Genomic DNA, 19,934 nt, shown 5'->3' with positions numbered 1-19,934 from the left:
TTGTAAAACCATGTCACACGTGTACTCCTGTTACTTCCATGTCTCCTCACTGAGGGAATGAGATGTTAATAACCAAGTGGGACACTGGCTTGATGCAGAAGATGGCTTTTCTGTAGGTAACCTAGGTTAGGATGCAAGTTAAAGACTTTAAGATGAATGATGATGTTGCAGTTACCTTTCCAGTCTGGCAGCTAGACCTTTCTAGGGTCTTATGTAATGACCTGACTTTTCCTGCTCGCCTCTATAATGAGGCGGCCCTTGGTGCACGAGTCTTTGCTTTTCAGGCTGCCTGCAGAAGACTGCATTCTCTCCCGTCTACACAGAACAAGACCCACTGACTTGGTTAATTTAATATTTTTGTCAAAAGGGCAGTGAGAGGGTTTGGGCTGTAAGCCACAGCTGCCGTTAGACTCCAACCATACAAGAGTAGGTATGAGTCACTGACAACTTACAATAGTAATTTGCATTCCCATGTAAGTCGGCGGCTAAGAAAAACATTCCTTCAAAGCTATATGTGCTACAAAAATTCTACCAGAACCTCATAGGCAAANCCATTGCTAGCTCTGTCATTCTAAATACTCAGTCTAGCCAACAGGTTGCCGTGATCACATTTCCTTCCTCCACTCGGCTCCTGTGGATTCTCTACACTGTTCCTGGCATCTTCCCCAGTTTCTACTCAGGTACTCCTGCTCCTGTTTGTCCTTCACTTTTCTCACTGTGTAACCAGTCATTAACCTGCCCACTTTGTCAGAGTTCCGAACACATGACCGTGACTCCTAAGAACTCAGTGTACTGACATTGTTTCCTATTCGCTTTGTCTGTACCGTCTTGTCANCCCCAAGTGCCATCTAATTAAACCCTGTNCCNCTCCACGTTCTCNCCAGGTTTGGGGTTTATTTTCTTCCTTTGACTGTCCTGTTTCTTATTTTTCTTGCTTGAGAGCTTAAAAAATGTTGTTTGGGTTTCCACACAAGACAGTTATCTTAAGAGTAGAAAATGGGTTTAACCCTTTTTGTCCCATACCATCACTCTCAGCTGAGATGCCTTACAGGTTACGTAGCACTGGAACTTTCCTAGAGCGATGGTTCTGCTGTCTGGGTCTTCTGGGCACATTCTTCCACTGACTTAAGATGATCTATGCCTAACAGAGCCCNAGTACAACTATTGAGCAGAATAGCTGTTTCCTGAGAATTACCATAGCTCACTGAGACTGGTACTCCCTACTAGGTAGAAATTGATCCCAGTAATAAACTTTGATAATAAAGACAATAATAGGCTCTGGTGATTTTATTTATATGCTGGTGTTGTCAAAAGCTTAAAAGCTATTGCCTCTACATCACACTGTTGAAGCAGTCTCCTGGCATGTTCTCTAAGAGATGCAAGCATTGGTTTAAAGGAAGGGAATATGGGGTTTTAAACTAGCTCTTAAAAGTTGAAGAGGTTTAGATAGGTTTCTGTAAGCCATGTCTTAGCAGTGTTACAGTCATGATGAAAGTTACAGATGAGTCAATGTGCCAAGTTGTCATTTTCATAAATTTCTCAAGTGAAAGCATATTCACAGGCCTCTACTGTATGCTGTTAAGCACAGGAGAAGCATTGAATGGACTTGGTCACAGTGGGGAAAACAAAGTACTAGAGTGCTACAGTGAATGACTAAGGTATGTGCCTGGTAAAGGCAGACCTTTGGTGTGTAGTCACCTGTGGCCAAACACGCTACTAAAAATTTAGTCAAAATAATTTGGGAGTAACTAATTACACAGTTTCTAAGAGCTTTCTTCAAGTACTTACAAGTGATTTTTGACAATATGTATTGTTTCCTAGTTGTAGGAGATTGCACATAGACTCATGACTAGATGAGGTGACAGAAATGGAGCCAGCCTTTGGTGGAACACAAAAATTGAAATCCTTTTCAGGAACTCTTAAATAAATTTTTATTATGTCCCTGCCTTACCTCCATCCCCATCTGCCCACTTCAGAAAATCACTTGACAACTGGCATGGAAGACAGACCCAAGTGTAAACCTCAAACCATGATAGATCTGGAGCCTTGTAGTCTGGAGAGGTCACTAAGTATAGACCGGGGCCTAGCACAGTCAACAGCTCCGAACTTAGAGCATGCTCTGCTACACAACCTTTTGAGATTCTCCATTGCTGGGGGCAAGCAACCAAGACCAGCTACCACTCCCGCCTGCCTCTCTGAATTCAGGAGAGTATACAACACACCCACATCCAGGGCAGTAAGGGGCCCTTTATACAGCAGCAGTGTGTGTCCATCACTCCAAATCCTTTTAACCTCTAAACGTTCTTGAGTGTCGCCCACCTGATACCCTAAAAGGTCTGCCGTTTGTTTTTAATCTTAGGCTACATACCACTAAACCTTAACAAGAACCTGCCTATGGTATATTCTTTTGAAGTACCAAAATTCATTCTTGAGCTAAGATCTCATACGGCTGGGCTTTGTTTCTGTGGAAGAGAATATTCCTTATCTGCTTATTTGAATAAACAGGAAAGGGGTTTCTCCCAAAATGTTTATTTGTCATGTTTAAAATACAAAACCAAATCCACAGATCCAGATATAGGAACACACAAAAACATTTACATGTATCCACTGCTTAGGCCTAGAAAAACCCACCTACACATCTATCTCACTCATCAATGCTACATGAGTGAAAAGCAACGTAGCTTTAAAACAAGTTGATTACCAGTAACACTGTCAAATACAAGTTCATAGTACCACTTGAAAGGATAAAACAGACATTTTGTAGAAACAGGAAAATTAGTTTGTAAGATTTCATGAAAACATTCTATAAAATTAACAAGCTTGTCAGCTAAAACAAGGAAATTACAGAAAACTCTGTAAGGATAACTACATCTAAGAACTGGACTGGAGTATTAAAGCAAAGCAAGAAGCATATATCTAAATCCTGCTCTCTGGTGTGAAAACGGGTTGCTTGGGAACTACAGTTGCTAACTAGTCACTAAAAGATTCTGATGAACACTAGGCTAGTCCACCAATATGCAGAGTAGAGTTCTTTAGGAAAAGCAGATTTTATGCTGCCAGATACAGAACATGCGTAACTGAACACACAGTAGTCCTGCTAGTCATGGGGCTGAATGGCAACAGCATCTTTATTCTATGATGTCACTTATCTTACTGACAGACCAGATACACCTCAGGTGTCTTAATATCCCTATTCAGACACAGAACAATGACCGCACCTATACATGTGGACACAGACACACAGGTCATCAGTCAGATATATTAATGGCTTCACAGTAGCAACACAAAATACACTCAAATGTCACATTTCCATAGGAAAGGTTATACATACACTATACACTTCAGTTTTGAAATGTGGACTCAAAAGCATTCAATTTTCAGCAACCAATTAATTTAGTGATGGTCCCAAATCTTCAAATTCTAATTTAGCAGAGCAAAAGTCCTTCTTTCGCTGCCAGGCGCTGGCGGTGGACTTTGTCTTGTTGTAGCTCTTCGTGATTGGGGTGCCAGAGTTTCATGATGATCCTTTCAATGTTAAGGGCATACACAGTATGTGTAGGAATGACTTCCCTGTGTACCTGTGATTTTAAAATTACACGTTTTCTGTTATGCTTCAGTAGACTTATTTTTCCAGCATTCAAAAATATAACCTGTATTTTTAAAAACTGCTCATGAGTTAGATACCCTATGAATTTTAAATCAGAACCTAGTGAATCCCTGAGTCAGATAAGGAAACTAAATGTTCTGTGGGCCACTCAGCAGTTGAAAGATAATTGGCATGCAAGCCTCACTGCATGAATCCAATCCCTGGAACTTAGGTGAAGTAAAGGTGGAAGAAAGGAAAGAAAGAGCGAGCCCACAAAGTTGTTCTCTGACCACACTCAAATCATGGCACAGGCACTGACATGAAAACACATACTAAGTATTTAAATTTTAGAATTAAAAGAAAAAGAAAAAACTTAAGGAACTTTTGGATTACTAACGGTGGGATTTTTGTTTGTTTTAATGAGGTAGAGGATGAGAGGTAAATTGAGAGGAGCTACAGGGATTTAAAAATGAGGCTATTATAGTTGACCCAAAAAGCAAGTCAAAAATGAGAAACGCTAGTATCTTTGTAGATCCAGAGTCATTAATGTATCAATAAATAGATAAATCTTAAGAAGCCAAGAAATACCTGCAAAGCTTCGAATAGGTCATACATGTTCACTGGAGGCAGAGATGCAGGTAGCGTATCCCCCGAGCAGGCCAGCAGGAATGCAGCCTGCTGCTCAGCATCGTCGGGGTGTGGCTGAGAGGCTGGGCTCTGGCTGGCACATGGAGCAGAAAAGGCTGGAGGACTGGAAAAGAAGGGTTTAAAGACACTCTCAGCACCTGTAATGGAGACGAGTGAGCCCTAGACTAGAGAGGCTCTGCTGGAATGTCTCATTCTCAGGATCTTTAAATGAAGAAGAAGCCACCACTGCATATATAAAGAATTTGATTTTCAAAAAGCCCCATGTATCAGGCTGGAGACAATATCTGTAGCCACATTTGCTCCCCCTCCTACAATACTAATCTATTTATTTAGCTCAGGATACTGAACCAAACTGTTTCCTGCCCCTTAAGACTTTCCATTTTGGAAAGAAAACAGAAAACCAGTGTAACTTTAGAAATATGAAACTGCAAACAAATGGAGGCAGCGGGCTTAGAAAATACACATCAGGAAAAGTAGCAGGCAAAATGGGAAAAGAAGTCACCAGGTCTTGCTAATTTCCCAAAACAGGCAAAACAAATGATAAGCTGGGAAGTCAGGCATGGCTTTTACATCAGCACAGGTGAGTACACAGTTGCCAGGGATATACAAGGAAGTAGAGCAAAGACAGGGCAGCGACTGGACTAAAAGCACCAAATATGAAACAGTGCCGAACAAGTCTGTCGGAATGAGGTTTGGGTAATAACTTACCACAGGTGGAGACCTAAACAGGCACCGCAGTCTAAAATGATGATGGCACTCATCACAGTGTCTCCAAGGAAGGTGGGATGGCCACTGCCAGCTCCCCTCACACCTGCCCTCTCTGTAATTTCCCCACTGCAGCTCCTGCCTGTCCTCTCCGTCTAAAACATTTGCTCTGACCTTGTGTGCAGCCTCCTTCCTCCTGTCCTCCACTAGCCAGACAACCAGACAGACAAAATGCAGCCTCCGGAGGAAGAAGAGTTGCTGCAGTAACCACAAGAAAACTGTACTGCTATTCCTAAGGTTAACATTAACACTACATTTTGTGGGCAAAGAGGAATGGGTAAGGGTAATCTGGGCCAACTCACAGAAGAGTGGCTTACAAGTGAAGACGGCCCTGGGAGCCCAGAGTGGATTGAGGATCTGGATCCTATCTGTACGACAGGGTGTCGAGAACAATCGGAAGACATGGGCGCAGGCCACGACCTCGAGATCCAGCTAAAGGAGTCCCGTGAGGCTATGAGCTACCGACTACCACTCTTCCTCCTCTTCCCAAGTCAAAAGACCCAGCCATAGGCCGTACTTCTGGCTGAGCACAGACCAGCCGCCTCCTCACCAGGCAGAGGCCACCATCAGGAAACACTACCCAATCCCACGTCAGAGAGTGAGAGGCAAAGTAATCAATCGCCTGATTTAAAAAAGAAAAAAGTACAAAAAAAAAAATATAAAGCATGTAGCTTAAGAAATAACTGTGTTGAATTGCAGAAACACAAGAACTGATTCTTTAGACAGTGGTCTGTCACATAAGGTCAGGGACGTAGCGGCAAAGGATGGAAGCCACTCACTCACCCTTCAACCAGGTTGTTGTAAGCCACCACACTGTTTTTCAGGTACGGCTGTGGCGTCACATTACTCCCAAAGGCGTATTTAAAGTGACCATCCCGTACCCGGTAAGCTTTCCTTCTGGACACAACTGAAGTCAGAATGTCTTTGAGGTGATTCTGTAAAAACAAAAGAAAAATAGCAAGAGCCCCTCAAAAGCAAAGTGTAGACAGGCAGTGGTGGCGCACGCCTTTAATCCCAGCACTTGGGAGGCAGAGGCAGGCGGATTTCTGAGTTCGAGGCCAGCCTGGTCTACAGAGTGAGCTCTAGGACAGCCAGGGCTACACAGAGAAAACCTGTCTCAAAAAAAAAACAAAAAACAAAGGGCGGGCCCTATCAATCTGTGGTGTGGTCCATGGAGAACTATGAGCGCAGCCCAATATGAAATCGCAAAAGCAAAGTGTAGAAGTTCCACTGTCAAGTGCTTGCCCCATTTAGGTGGAGATGCAGCCTGACAGAAATGCTCCTGAACTGAGCCCACGTCCACAGATGCAGGGTACGGGTGAGGGGTGAGCTGCCTTCACGCTGCTCTCAGGAGGCGGTGCTCCATGGGGAGCTTCGCTTGGAAGTGGATTTTATTTCGGTTTGCAGGGCTGAGATCTGATATCACACAGGGCAGATAGCCACCATACCACATGCATTTTGTCTTGTTTTCCTTAGCTGATGCTTCTCAGAGATGAGTTTGGGGAAAGAAAATAATTTTTTTAAAGACAAATGACTTTGAAATTTGACATAAGACCTAGTATTCGCTGATTACCAAGTTCACTGCAAGAGCTTTTGCTCTCAAAAGCTCTTCAAACAGAGACCACCACACATGTCTGTTCAAATCCTCTTCACCTATAGAAGAGCCAAGTACATTAGAGCTGGTTGGGGAGTGTGAAACCAGAACCCTCCTATCATATGTCAGCACAGAGAGCCAGGGTCAGGCTGGGCACTAACTCAGACCAATATAACTGTCTTATCAACATGTCTTTGCGCAACTTAATACGGGTTTTCACACAGAATTCATTTAAGACAACTATTATCTTACAAATGTCTATGAGGAAAATGTGCACCAGAAAATTGTCTATAGCTACTGTGTACTGTCTTGGCATTGGTGCAATGTACGTTGTCAAATAACTTAGTGACCGGATGACTGAAACAGTGGTTGAACTTAGATGTCCACACTGACACTCTTTAAACGCAGCACAACCTTACACACAAGTGGCCTGCGCTACTACAGTTTCTCATCTCTCTTGGTTTTTTCCTAAAATCTCTTCCTATATTGACAAGTTAACACGAGAGGCAAGCAGAAGCAGGGGCACTGTGGGGAACCTATCTGGAAAACCTGTCAATCAAAGGTGACTCTGAGGTTTTACAGTGTGAAGTGTCACCCCTTCAATGATGACAGTGAATGCCGTCCAGTTCCTGTTCAAGAGTCAGCTTTCCACACACAAGCTCATCACACTTATGTGTAGTTATTTCTACAGGTGCCCACCAACCTCCACTGCATAAACCACAGCAGACACGGCCTCCTCGGTGACATTGTCCAGCCCGTGCTCATAGGCGGTCACGATCATTCTCCCTTCAAGTTGACCTCGTGTGGGAAGCATCATGGTGTGTGAACAAAGCTTCAAGTCGTCGTCACCCTGGGGCTCCTTTGCCACGAAGGGCTGCGCTCCAGAGAGGGGGTTCTGAGGCTGGAATCTATGCTGAGGAAGCAAACATCAGGATCACTCACTCCAGTAGCAAGGGACAAAACAGAAACCGAAGAAACCCATCTACCACACTTGGGGATCTACACATTAAGGCAGCCAAAACTATACTACGAGACTATTAAAAGTAAGAAGTCAACCATGGGTTGGAGATGGTTCAGCCATGAAAGACTAGGCTCACAGCCAAAACTACAAAGAGGAAATCATACGCAAACAATAACTTCACACCTGTTACATGGTGATGGGATACAAGGAACAATGGTTGTGTACAGCAACTTGCTTTTGAATTAGTCTTGCTATATGCACGATAACCTAGATAGGCCTCAGCTTCTCAAGAGCTGGGATTACAGGTGTGTGCCTCCATGTCCAGCTCAGCCACTTACTGTACTCAGGGTTCATTTTTTACACCTTGGTGGTCACAAAATGTATGCCCTTATACTAAAAATAACAATGGTAACAAATGGAATAGACAACATAGAACTATACTCAGAAAATCCAGAAGCTTACGTAAATTCTGAAAGTACAGATATACAATTAATGCTTCAATTAATGAATCAAATAATAGCTCTGACAAATATCCCAAGCTAGTGCGACAGGGTAATAGCAGCTCATTATTGTTACTGTCTGCTTACACTCCGAACACAAGCCAAAGCATGATCCTTTGTAAAACTTCAGCATTCCTATGAAATTCCTATACTCTGCCATCGCTGGGACACTAGTTCCTGGTATCTTTGATTTTGCAGTGGAGACAGCAATCCATGTATAGATTATAAAACAATACTGGCATTTTTACAAAGATTATCCAAAACATTTCCATCAGGTCTGACTCTGGAGAGGAAGAGGCTGAGCACCACTGAGTATGCTACTGACAGGAAGCACACACGAAAGCCTGGGGTGAGAAACTTTCGGCAAACTTTTTTCCTTCCTAAAACCATACATTCCAGAAGGTTTATAAGTGAAGTCAAACACTCACTAGTCTCTGTGCTGATCTCTAAGGGCTCAGAGCACAGCTGACTATCAACAGAAGCCGACCAGAGTCTCCCAGGTGACATACTGATCTGAGAGACAACTGAGGAGGTCGCATAAGCCCAGCTTCCAATAACTGGAAATTCTGAACTGCTACTGACATATATGTAAATGCTGACAAGAATACATTTATACTATTTTAAATATAATACTGAAAATAAATAAGAATACTTTTTTAAATATTTAAAGTCACAGCTACTGTGGGCTGCTGAAATGGCTCAGTGGTTAAGAGCACCGACTGCTCTTCCGGAGGTCATGAGTTCAAATCCCAGCAACCACATGGTGGCTCACAACCATCTGTAAACAAATTAAAAAAAAAAAAAAAAAAAAAAAAAAAAACCTATGGGCTGGAGCCAGCAGGACCAGAGCAAGAGGAAGAAAGGGAAGTGAGGGGAAGAAAAAGAAAATCACAACTATTGGGCTGGAGCGATGGTTAAGGGTACTGGCTCTCTTCCAGAGGTCCTGAGTTCAATTCCCACATGGTAGCTCATAACCATCTATAATGAGATCTGGTGTGCTCTTCTGGAGTGCAGGCATACATGTAAACAGAACACTGTACATAATAAATCTTTAAAATAAAAAAAAAAATTCACAGCTGCAAGTCAGTGCCTTTAGTCTCAGCACTTAGGAGGCAGAGACAGGTGGATTTCTGAGTTCAAGGCTAGCCTGGTCTACAAAGCAAGTTCTAGGACAGTCAGGGCTATAGAAAGAAAACCTTTTTCTAACACCCCTCCTCCACCAAAGAAATTCACAGCTAGCTCTTAACCCCACAGTTGCTGGCATCTACTGGAGAATGACCTACATCAAATTTTTGACGAACAGAAGAAAGCTTTTTCTTGCCCTTGGGTTTTCCAGGCTTGGCTGCAGAGCCCCCTGTCCAGGGCAAAGATCCAGCACCCTCTATGAGACAGAAAAACAACAGCCATGGTGAAAAGGACAATTACCAGAGTGGAAATGACAAAAGCAATGATTTTTTTCATCTGGAGATAAAATGCATGGAGGTAATAAAAATAAATAATGAAGCTCAAATTTGAATCTTCTCTTTCTACTTCTCTACAAACAAAATTATAAATTCTCTCAAATAACATTCTTTTCTGACTATAACCAAAATTATATTTTTAAGGAAAGAAAACTTTTCACATGTGTGCATGTGCATGTGTGCATGTGTGTGTACATGTGCATGAGTAGACATCAGAGATCAACGCCAGTGTCTTCCTTAGTTACTTCTCCATCTTATTTCTTATGACTGGGTCTCTCACCAAACCTAGGTAGCCAGCAAGCTCCTCCCCTTTTTGCCTTTGCAGCAAAGAGATTTCTGGCAGATCATTATAGGCAGATGCTGCCATGCCTGGCTTTGACAAGGCTCCTAAAGGATTAAACTCAGGTCTTCACACATCTATCGTCCCAGGCCTATGTTTTTAATTAATTGGGGGTGGGGCACAGCCCAGGTTGGTTAACTGAACACATGTATTTATTTCCTTTTCAAAACCTGGCTAAAAATAAACAAGGCAAATGCATACACCTGCAAGAAATAAAGAAATGAAGTCTCAATAGGCTCTAAGCTGGACTAACAAGGTAATGACTTACAAAGTTTATCCATGGAAGTTGTAACCCAGCAACGACCAGCAAAGGACAGGCAAAGGAGGCTTAACAGACAAGGAGTGAGGAAGGTTTGATAGGCCGAAAAATCATTATCAATACAAGGTGAGTGTTCAAAACTCCCATGGGCTAGGTCTATTATGAAATACAAATGTGGTAGAGGAAGAATTAATCAAATACATTATATACATTATGAAATCCTACACTTTGAAAATGTGGCACTCCTTGTTTAAGAATTAAGGACGCTAAGATAGCCATGACGAAGCAGTGAGCTATGTGCAAGCATCTGTGCAAATACAGCTCCCGGGCCCACAAAGCAGCTCTGCTCACTTCCAAGCATGGAGAGCACACAATGGGAACACACAACAGATGAGCTGGGGGCGGGGAGGAAGAAGGGGGACGACTTCTCAGACCACATCACTGGTGCCAGCTAAGGGAGGCAGTAAGGATGCTGGATTCCGAGGACAAAGCACTCAGCAGCTACTCCTACTGAGCAGTGGGGCTGTCAAGCTCACTGTAAGGCAAAATCGCCACAGGCTTTTGCTACATCCCTGAAATATAAAGGAGAGCACCAAACAGGCCCTTCATCATATTGGGTAATATGGAATATTTGCAATAGAACACACTCAAGACTGCGGTGGGGTGGGTCACATGACCAAACAGGAAACCAAGGCATAGTGGCATGTGATCCCAGCACCAAGGAAGCCAGGACGATTCCAAATTCAAAGCCAACCTGGGCTGTGCGGTCAAACTGTGGCATACTACCCCACCTACCCAAAAGAAACTCAGGAGTCCCATGCAGCAAAACTGTGCATCCCAAAGAGAAAAATCCAAACCATCCCACGTACCAAGACCCACTAATCTACTCGTGCTTCTGAAGGTGGCTACTGCGGTGCCTGAGGACCTCCCACCACCTCCCACCACACACTGAAACCTAAGACCCAGGACTTATCCCATGGGCAGCACACCACCCTAACCAACAGCACACGAACACGCACAGATGTTCTAGACAGGAAGAGTGAGAAGTCGACACACAGCCCTCTGGTATCTTCAGGAAAGGGTGAGAACACACGTGTCCATCAAACAAGAAGAAAGTGCTGTAAACGTGCTGAATTCAAGGAAAGGCTGGAAATGCCTGGGAAGTCAAAGGACACAGGGCAATAAGGCAGCCAGCCAGTGCAGCTCACACATCCAGAGACAGGCTCAAGCCAGGGCGAGGGACAATGGAACACTGTCCTTAACAACAAACACTGGACTGACTGACCGGGGTGCAGTGTACCAGGAAGAAACAGCCTTTTCCAAAGAGTGTTTTGTGCTGATTTGGGGGGTTTTTAGAACTATGAATACGGTGTTTAATTTAAAAAAAAAAGAAATATCCTTGGAAAAAAATATCTCCAAAATAGCAATTTCGAAGAAGTACTCCAAAATAATTTTTTAAGTTTCTTTTTTTAATATATATATATGGGGAACGTGTGGGTGTCAGGGTGGAGGGAGGTTAATGTGTGCATGTACAAGACTTTAGGTGCCCAAGGAGACTAGAGGCTTTGGATTTCCTAGAACTGGAGTGACAGGAGCTGAGCCACCTAACATGGGTGCTGGCAACCAAATCTGGGTCCTTCCCAAGAGCAGTGTGTTTTTAACTGCTGAGCCATTTCTCCAGTCCCATTCTCTACCAAAATAATTTTAAGAGAAAGAAAAAAGAAAAAACTACTCATAACTGTAATACCATAGTTACTATTAGCCATTTTAAGATTGATTTATTTTTATGAGTCTCTGCCTTTATGTGCATTGTAAACTCTGTCCAGCGCCTCAGAGCCCAGGAGAGGTGTGCAGTTACAGACGCTTGTGAGCTGCTGACTGTCATGTGGGTCCTAGGAACAGAATCAGGTCCTCTGCAAGAGTGGCAAGTGCTTTAACTGAGCCATCTGCCCAACCCCATTGAACTCCAGGTTGGTTGGTTTGGGGGGAGGGGCGGGTTAGGAAATCTCTGTGGACGACACAACCTGGGTTCTACAGTTCAATTCTACAGTTCTTCAATTAAAACTGGATCCTAGGTGCTGGCAGAAAGGCTGAGAGCGCGGGCCCAGGAAGGAGCAGGGTGCACTGAGCTCAGCAGCAAGCTGGGTGCACACAGAGGACTGCAGGGAGCCAAGGCTTCCACTTAAGGAGGCGGGGCCACTCTGTCTTGTTCTGATGCTTGTTTTCACTCTAAAGAGGCTGACAGTACCCTGAAGAGTTGCATCAAAGATTATCTAACATGCTGTACTCAATAAATACTATTTAAATTGTATTTCTGGCCTTCCTTAGAACAATAGGAAACAGTGCTGGCTAGAGGGCTCAGAGGAAGACAGTATCTGCCCAGCCTAATGACCTGAGTTCAGCCCCTGGAATTCCGCTCACAGGGTGGACGGAGAACTAACTCCTGCAAGGCGCCCTCTGACCTACACACACACATGCTGTGGCGTGTGCACCCACATACACACACGCAAAACAAAAGAAATAAGTAGTGTAAAAAAAAAAAAGAAAAAGAAAAACAGGTCCACCAAAGATTGTCACATACAAAGGACATTTTACTTTTAACAAAAACCATTCTTTTGTTGCTAGCTGTAATGGTTTATATATTCTTGAGCCAGGGAGTGGCACCATTTAGAGGTGTGGCCTTGTTAGAATAGGTGAGACCTGGTTGGAGTAGGTGTGTCACTGTGGGTTTGGGCTTAAGATCTTCATCCTAGTTGCCTGGAAGTCAGTCTTCCACTAGCAGCCTTTGGATGAAGATGTAGAACTCTCAGCTCCTCCTGCACCATGCCTACCTGGATACTGCCATTCTCCCACCTTGATGATAATGAGCTGAACCTCTGAACCTGTAAGCCAGCCCCAATTAAATGTTGTTTTTATAAGACTTGCCTTGGTCATGATGTCTGTTCACAGCAGTAAAACCCTAACTAAGACACTAGTAAATATTAATTTCATTATGAGGAAATAGTGTTCAATGAAGAAATAATGCTTAGTTTCCAAATTGGAGATTTTCACTTATTTTAAAATAACCAATAGCATACATTCAAGAAGACTGAGTTTTATTTAACTAATCATCAAGAGCGTTCCCACTAACACCATTTTTCACTGAAAATGTACTTCACATACTCTCTCAACCGGCTGTCATGGTAAATGCTACTGTGCCTGTTCACAATGCAAAAGTAAAGAAGCATCAAGTATTAATTATATCAGGGACAAAGTCGACTCTCACAGCCTGTGTTCTGTGTTAGCCCGTTAGCCTGGTAGGTGCCACACTATCCACGCCTGCCTAGAAAGAGTCAATCTGCACAGGCTGCTGGCTCTCCTGCTCAAACACAGATCAGCATTATGACCCAACTTTAGACATAACACAAATCTAATGAAAGTCCACTTCTGTTTAAGTTAAGAACACCGGAACCCTGAGGTGGTGCAGAACTGCATGGTAAACAGTAAGGGAGCCACCTCCTCTCCAGTGCCACACTTTCACAACAGCCACTGTCTACTGCACTCAGGACCAGAACCACTGTCTACTGCACTCAGGACCAGAACCACTGTCTACTGCACTCAGGACCAGACATTAAGATCGTATTTGAATTCTTTATCAAGTAAGAGAAGTTAGTTATAGTCACTACGAGGTCTAATTCAGGGGCTGGAGAGCTGACTCTTGCCAAGGACCTGAGTTCAGTTACTAGCACCCACATCAGGTGACTCACAACTGCCCCAGGGGAGGTGATACCTATAACTGTCCTCACCTGCACATAGACACAGCCATAAATGTCTAAATAAAAATGATAAAAATCAAAATTGTTAAGGGAGAACTCAAAACACCAGCCATTTCCAGACTGCCTTTTAAGATATTCAGAATCACCCCTGGCTTGAAAAAGAAAACGTTGACTTAGTCTACAGAGGCAGGAAGCGCCTGGGACCCACAGTTTTAGCAAGATCCAAGACAGCTTTATCAGGAGGGGCATTTTTAAAGCACTTACTTCCTCCCATATCAAACAGACACTGAGCTCCCTACTGGGTGCTGTTCTGCTCAGAACACATCTGAAGCCCAGGCTTCTACAGCTCCACTTCCCAGCATCTACTGCTCAGCTGTGTCTCCCGACGTCCTCTCCTGGTACCCACTGACTCTCTTCAGCCTTCGATGGCTGAATCCTGACTCCCACCCTGGTCATCTGGAATGTGGCAAGCTGTGTGGGGAGTAAGAGTACTAAGCACAAGGAAGTGTGTATTTGTGTGTGTGTGTGTGTGTGTGTGTGTGTGTGTGTGTGTGTACATGTACAATTATCATCTATGTAACATTTTGTGGTGGTAGTAGTGGTGGAACACTTCCTTTGTAAATTTGAGAGGTGTCTGATGAAGGAAGTTAAATATCCAACCCGCTACCCCCTCCCCCAAACTGGAAACATTCCCACTCCCTTACCTGGTGTAGAAACCAAAATCTGGCAACGCGTGAGGATGGCCAGGAGGAAATCGTTGTGAGAATGGACTGAAAAGAAGGAAGGTTGTCACAAGTCAGAGCAGCTCCAGAATACTTTACATTGTCCCCTCTCCCTACCTGTCTTCCCAGTTAACTTTGTAACCACAATATTGTTAAGATTTTCTTACACAGCATCAAACACAAAAGTGCTAATTGCAAATCTGGGGAAACTTGGAGAAGATCTACCATTGTCCTGTGTGAGGAGTCTGTGAGCTTCAAGGTCGAACTCTTCCTTGCTGATCTTCTGCTTGAACCACAACTTCAAGTTGGCCCAGTATCTGCAGAAGGAGAAATGACATTAAAGCCACAGACTTCTGCCTCTGTCCCGGGTTCGCTCTAGCTACTCCAACTCCCAGGGAAGACAATTTTATAACCCCTAGTGTCTGGGGCTGAGGAGCGCTTGTGGCTCTGGACCAGGTCTATATAAAGATATACCTGGGTTAGCAGGAGACCATGAGGTGACTCCTAAGCCAGTCTGTCTAGTCAGCAGCAAAGGGGGGGACAGATACTTCAGACTCCTGCAGAGGTCCCAGGAGAGCCTCAGAAGAAGCCCACCCCTCCAGCATACTGGCCTTGGATTTACAGCCCCCAGAGCTGTGGAAATAGTAACTTCTGTGGTTTAAGCAACACGCCTGTGGTGCTCTGTCATGGCAGGCCTAGCAAATGAACACACCAAAGAGGCAGAAGACCAGCAAGAAATATCCTTCCTCCCTAAAGAAGGACTCGGGGTAGACTCAGTACAGGCACGGCTGTGCCTTTCCTTCTCTTGGTCGCCTTCTTAAAAGAACATGGCGGGCTCACTCCTAAATGTGAACGTTTGATGAGGAAAGTGGTTACTAATACTTAATTTGTGTTCCAGGCTTCCATTCAGAGGAGCTCACATCAGCAGAAATACTGAGTTTCTAAGCACCTCGCCAGAAAGGAAGTACTGGATATGAGTAACTGAAAGCCCGTGGCTTTAACATCTGGACCGCTGGATAAATGGTAAACAATTCACATCGTGCACTCCGTATACCCTTGTTTTACCTACCTCCAAGGATCACGTTTAAATGGTCACAATGAACAACGCAAAGTAGACTGCTTAGGAGGAAACAGCCAGAGACAAGCAAGCTTAACCAAGATGGCAGTTTTTTAAAATGAACAAAGACCAGAAACAGAAATGGAGAACAATCCCATCATTAACTGTGTCCCTGCCACAGACTTGTGAATGTCACACGACGGATACATAAAATTTAGAATCAGCGCCCATATTTGAGCAACATCCCAGTGAGCTCTGGTCTTTACAAATGGAACAAGGAACGCAAAGATTTCTGTCATGCCTGAGTTTGCCAAGTCTGGAAGGCACAGTTACTCTGGCCAGAGTCAGAGCTGTGGCCTTCACAAGCCATGGCCTGCAGACTTAGCCCCTTGTGAAGCCATTCACTTCCAAACCCCTGTGAGCGTAGAGAAAGTGACAAGTCCCCTGGCAGGCTTTTAACCGTAAGCCTTACCAAACAGTATTACAAAAGCCCACAACCATTCCAATGAAGCCAAAGGCTGCCATTTTTACCTATTTAATTTAAATTTAATTTAATTTCCTCCTTGCATCTCAGATGGTCCTTCACCCGTGGCACTTGGTGTGAAGGTCTTGAGGAAGGACAATCAAACTGAAAACATCACAAACATAAAAACGCAAAAGAGGCCCTCACCTGACTCGGCTTGCAGCCCCTTACCAGCTACAATCAAAAGTTCCAACACAACTATACCACTATCAGCCTAAGGCCTCCTTCTCCCTTCCAGGCTGTAAAACCGCCATTGTCTAGTCATCTGGACAGAAACTCCTTGTGCAACTTTAATGTCCCCTCGTTTTACGTTATCAGACTTTATAAGCCTGTCCACCTCATCAGCAAAAAGAGAAAGAAAAGAAAAAGAAACGTGTACAAAATTCTTGGGTGTAACATGACAGCTGCCAAAAATGCATAACTTGTGACTCTCCATTGAGAAGTCCACACCTGGGTATGTCTTATCCTTTCCCTGGGCATCTCTTTTAATTCCAGTGCTTAAAAATCTACAAATAATAATTATTATTATTTATTAATTCAACGCCTTTTTGAGGGGCTCCGGTGAGAAGCTTGCACCTACGCTTTTCTGACAGCCATTCTATTAACACACCTCTGCTTCACGGGCTGCTCTTGTCAATCTTTTCTACATCAGTGCCAGGAAATAGGGGTTTGCAAAGGAACTCAAAGATTGAAGTTCCCCCAAAAGATCGCGGCTCCTCCTCTAGCTGCGGCAGGCTACTGCTTAAAGAGCTGTCACTCCCGTCCCAGTCCCTGCTGACAGTCCGGCGGTGTGGGGTACGGGAGGACTTTACAAGTAACCCCTGTAAAGCATCACACGGCGGGAACCAGAGGCTTGAGTCCCAGCCTTGGGCAGTGACTTTGGGGGGGATAAATAATCTCTGTCTCTCAAGTAAGAACTGTGCGGATCTCACGGGTTTGAAGATTGGCTAGCCCGTGTGGAACACTGGGAAAGGCGTCCTACGGCCGGCTAGGCTGCCGCCCCCTTGGATGCTGTGGTTGTAGGGTGGGTGACCGACCGACATCACTTGGGGTCTGGTGTGCCTTCCGAACCCGCTTTCACAGAGCTTCTAGCTGGCCCCGGAGCACCGCGGGCCTCCGCCTCCGGGAAGCCCTCCAGGGCACCGCCCCGGCGCCCCCACCCCGCCCCCGCTCCGCCGGCTCCCGGGCGTCTGGGGCGCTGCTCCCGCTCCCACGCGGGCATCACCGGTGTCGGGGCGTCCAGGAGGAAGTCCTCCAGCGCCTCGAGTCCCGGCGGAGCCCGCACGGGAGCCGTGGCGGCCGCGAGACGCCTGGGGCCTCCGGGAGGTGAGAGAGTCCAGGGACGACGGCAGCCCCGGGCTTGGGGCACACCCACGGACAGGCCCGGCGGCTGGTCCCCGCGGCTCTTACTGTTTCACGTTATCCCCCAGCGCCTCGCTCAAGTTCTTCTTGGCTGCTTCCAGCTCGCTCACAAAGGTCGCCATTGCAGCGCGCGTCTCAGCCCGACCGTAGACCGCGCGGCCCACGGCCACCAGCAACCGAAAGATCAACGCGGCGGAAGGCCTGCGCTCTGGCCGCTGGAGGCTCGACTCGACCCGACTCCGCTCGGCTCGGCTCGACTCGGCGGCCCCGCCCCCAGCCGCTCGGGAGACGTTGCGTGGGTTTGGTTCTCGGCCCCGCCCGTCTCTCGGTCGGGAAAGCACCCAGCCGAACTCCGTTCACCAACTCCCGCCTCTCGGGTCACGTGACCCGCTTCACCTACTGGGCGCGGGCCCAACCTACGCCCGCCTGCCCGCCCGCGGCGGCGCCCGGAGCGCGCACTTGACTGCCCCGCCCGCCGGGCCCCGCCCCACCCGCCAGGCCCCGCCGACTGCGGGTCTGCTCTTCCCAGAGGGAAGAGCTCAGGTCCCCGAGTGCATGCAATATCCAATTTACCCTCTTGTCCTCATCTTTTGCCAAGTGCTCACCGCCTATGGTGACATTTAGTTGGTCGATCTCGTTTTTCTGCCTCCTGCAACTAAAATGAGAGCTCCCTGAAGGCAGGATTTGTGTTACTCAAGTTCTGAACATTCACTATTGACTGATCAAATAAAAATAAGTCCCAAGCAGGACAACCAAAGCTCCTAAGGGAGATAACAGGAGGAGTCTCAGCGGCTAATTAGCCTGACCCACAGAGGAAAAAAACGCAAAGAATCCGGTTTCTAATCAAGGTCAAGTGGAAGGACCTATAAGCTAACTTGTCCTCTGACCTCCCTATGCACGCTCAAATTCCAAATTCACCACACTCGAATATGCACATATATATACTACAATCAGAAGCCATAGCTGTGTTCAGTTTAAAACTTTTTAAAGCCTACTTTAAAAGTTTCTCTCTCTCTCTCTCTCTCTCTCTCTCTCTCTCTCTCTCTCTCTCTCTCATTTTGAGACAGGGTTTCTCTGTGTAACCGCACAGACTTCCCTGAAACTCACTGTGTAGACCAGGCTGGCCTCTTAACTCACAGAGATCCAACTGCCTCTGCCTCTGCCTCCCGAGTGCTGGAACTAAAGGTATGGGCCACCATGCCCAGCTTGTTCTTGAAATAGGGTTTCTCTTTGTAGCCCTAGCTATCCGACACCAGGCTATTATTTTGTCTTAGTGTTCATACTTTTAATGACAGCATAACTTTTTTTAAGATTTTATTTTTAGGTAGATGTCTTTGTGAGTGAGTTTACAGGTGGTTGTGAACAGCTGTGGGCCCTGTTAAATACTGCAGATAAGATGCATACAATGACTTCTTTCCTGACTATTAAACTGGGTTTTTCTCCTGTATTAAAAGAAATATTTTAACAAGCATCTTTATGCAGAGTCTCCTCATTTGTAATTATTACTTTAGGGCAGAATCCTGTAAGAGAATCTTGGGATCCGGTGACAGGAATCTTTATGAATGTCTTGTCCTTGTGGTCAAGCACCTCCCAGTTTTTAAAATAATCCTCCCTATATTCAGAAGGAAGCCCCAATTTGAACCCAGCAGCTTCCATGTGCTTCCAGAAGTGGTTGGGCTGCCCACTTTTCGTCACGTGCATTTAATGGCCTCTGTGGCACACCAGGTACCCAGTCCTTTCCAGTAGGGTGGGTGACTGGGAGCAGATATTACTCTTACATATTTCCTGCTTTCTGCAATTTATTTCCATAGGCCAACACAATACAAAGGAAGATTCCCACCGGTTTATTTTTCATAGCAGCTTTTTTTTTTTAAGATTTATTTATTTATTATATGTAAGTACACTGTAGCTGTCTTCAGACACTCCAGAAGAGGGAGTCAGATCTCATTACGGATGGTTGTGAGCCACCATGTGGTCGCTGGGATTTGAACTCAGGACCTTCAGAAGAGCAGTCGGGTGCTCTTATCTGCTGAGCCATCTCACCAGCCCTCATAGCAGCTTTTAATTTACTATTATTTATTCATTTATTTATTCATTCATTCATTTATTTACATGTGTATTGTGTAGGGACTCAAGGGTCACAGTCCACGCCACGTGTGAGGTCAAAGAACAATGTGTGGGACTCAGTTCTGCCCTTCTGCCATGTGTGTTCCAGCAACTGAACTGATCAGGCTTGGTGATGAGCACCGTTACCTACAGAGCCGTTTCACCACCTGATTTCTATAACTATTTTGCTTGCATGTTGCAATTGCCTGACTCGCCAGCAAGAAAGACGCGCCACAACAGGATTCTTCTGCAGATGTTTATAACGGGTTTGATTGCTGAACCGAAAAGACCCCGAG

At 45.3% G+C, this 19,934-nt stretch overlaps 1 protein-coding gene across 1 annotated transcript; it reads right to left on the bottom strand.

Moving 5' to 3' along the window:
- Nucleotides 1–2,513: 2,513 nt before the first annotated feature.
- Nucleotides 2,514–17,850, bottom strand: Tada1 (transcriptional adaptor 1). Its single transcript, XM_021198287.1, has 8 exons — nucleotides 17,581–17,850; nucleotides 14,816–14,907; nucleotides 14,573–14,638; nucleotides 9,338–9,435; nucleotides 7,297–7,506; nucleotides 5,783–5,934; nucleotides 4,175–4,337; nucleotides 2,514–3,578 (listed from the first exon to the last, which is right to left on the bottom strand). Exons 1-8 carry the CDS (start codon nucleotides 17,652–17,654, stop codon nucleotides 3,426–3,428), a joined length of 1,008 nt encoding a protein of 335 aa, XP_021053946.1. The 5' UTR covers nucleotides 17,655–17,850; the 3' UTR covers nucleotides 2,514–3,425.
- Between the last annotated feature and the right edge of the window lie 2,084 nt (nucleotides 17,851–19,934).

Source organism: Mus pahari, chromosome 5, assembly GCF_900095145.1.
Source record: "Mus pahari chromosome 5, PAHARI_EIJ_v1.1, whole genome shotgun sequence".
In the NCBI taxonomy this organism is placed as follows: Eukaryota; Metazoa; Chordata; class Mammalia; order Rodentia; family Muridae; genus Mus; species Mus pahari.
Note: the sequence above shows the minus strand (reverse complement) of the source record. Positions and strands in the feature narration are given on the sequence as shown.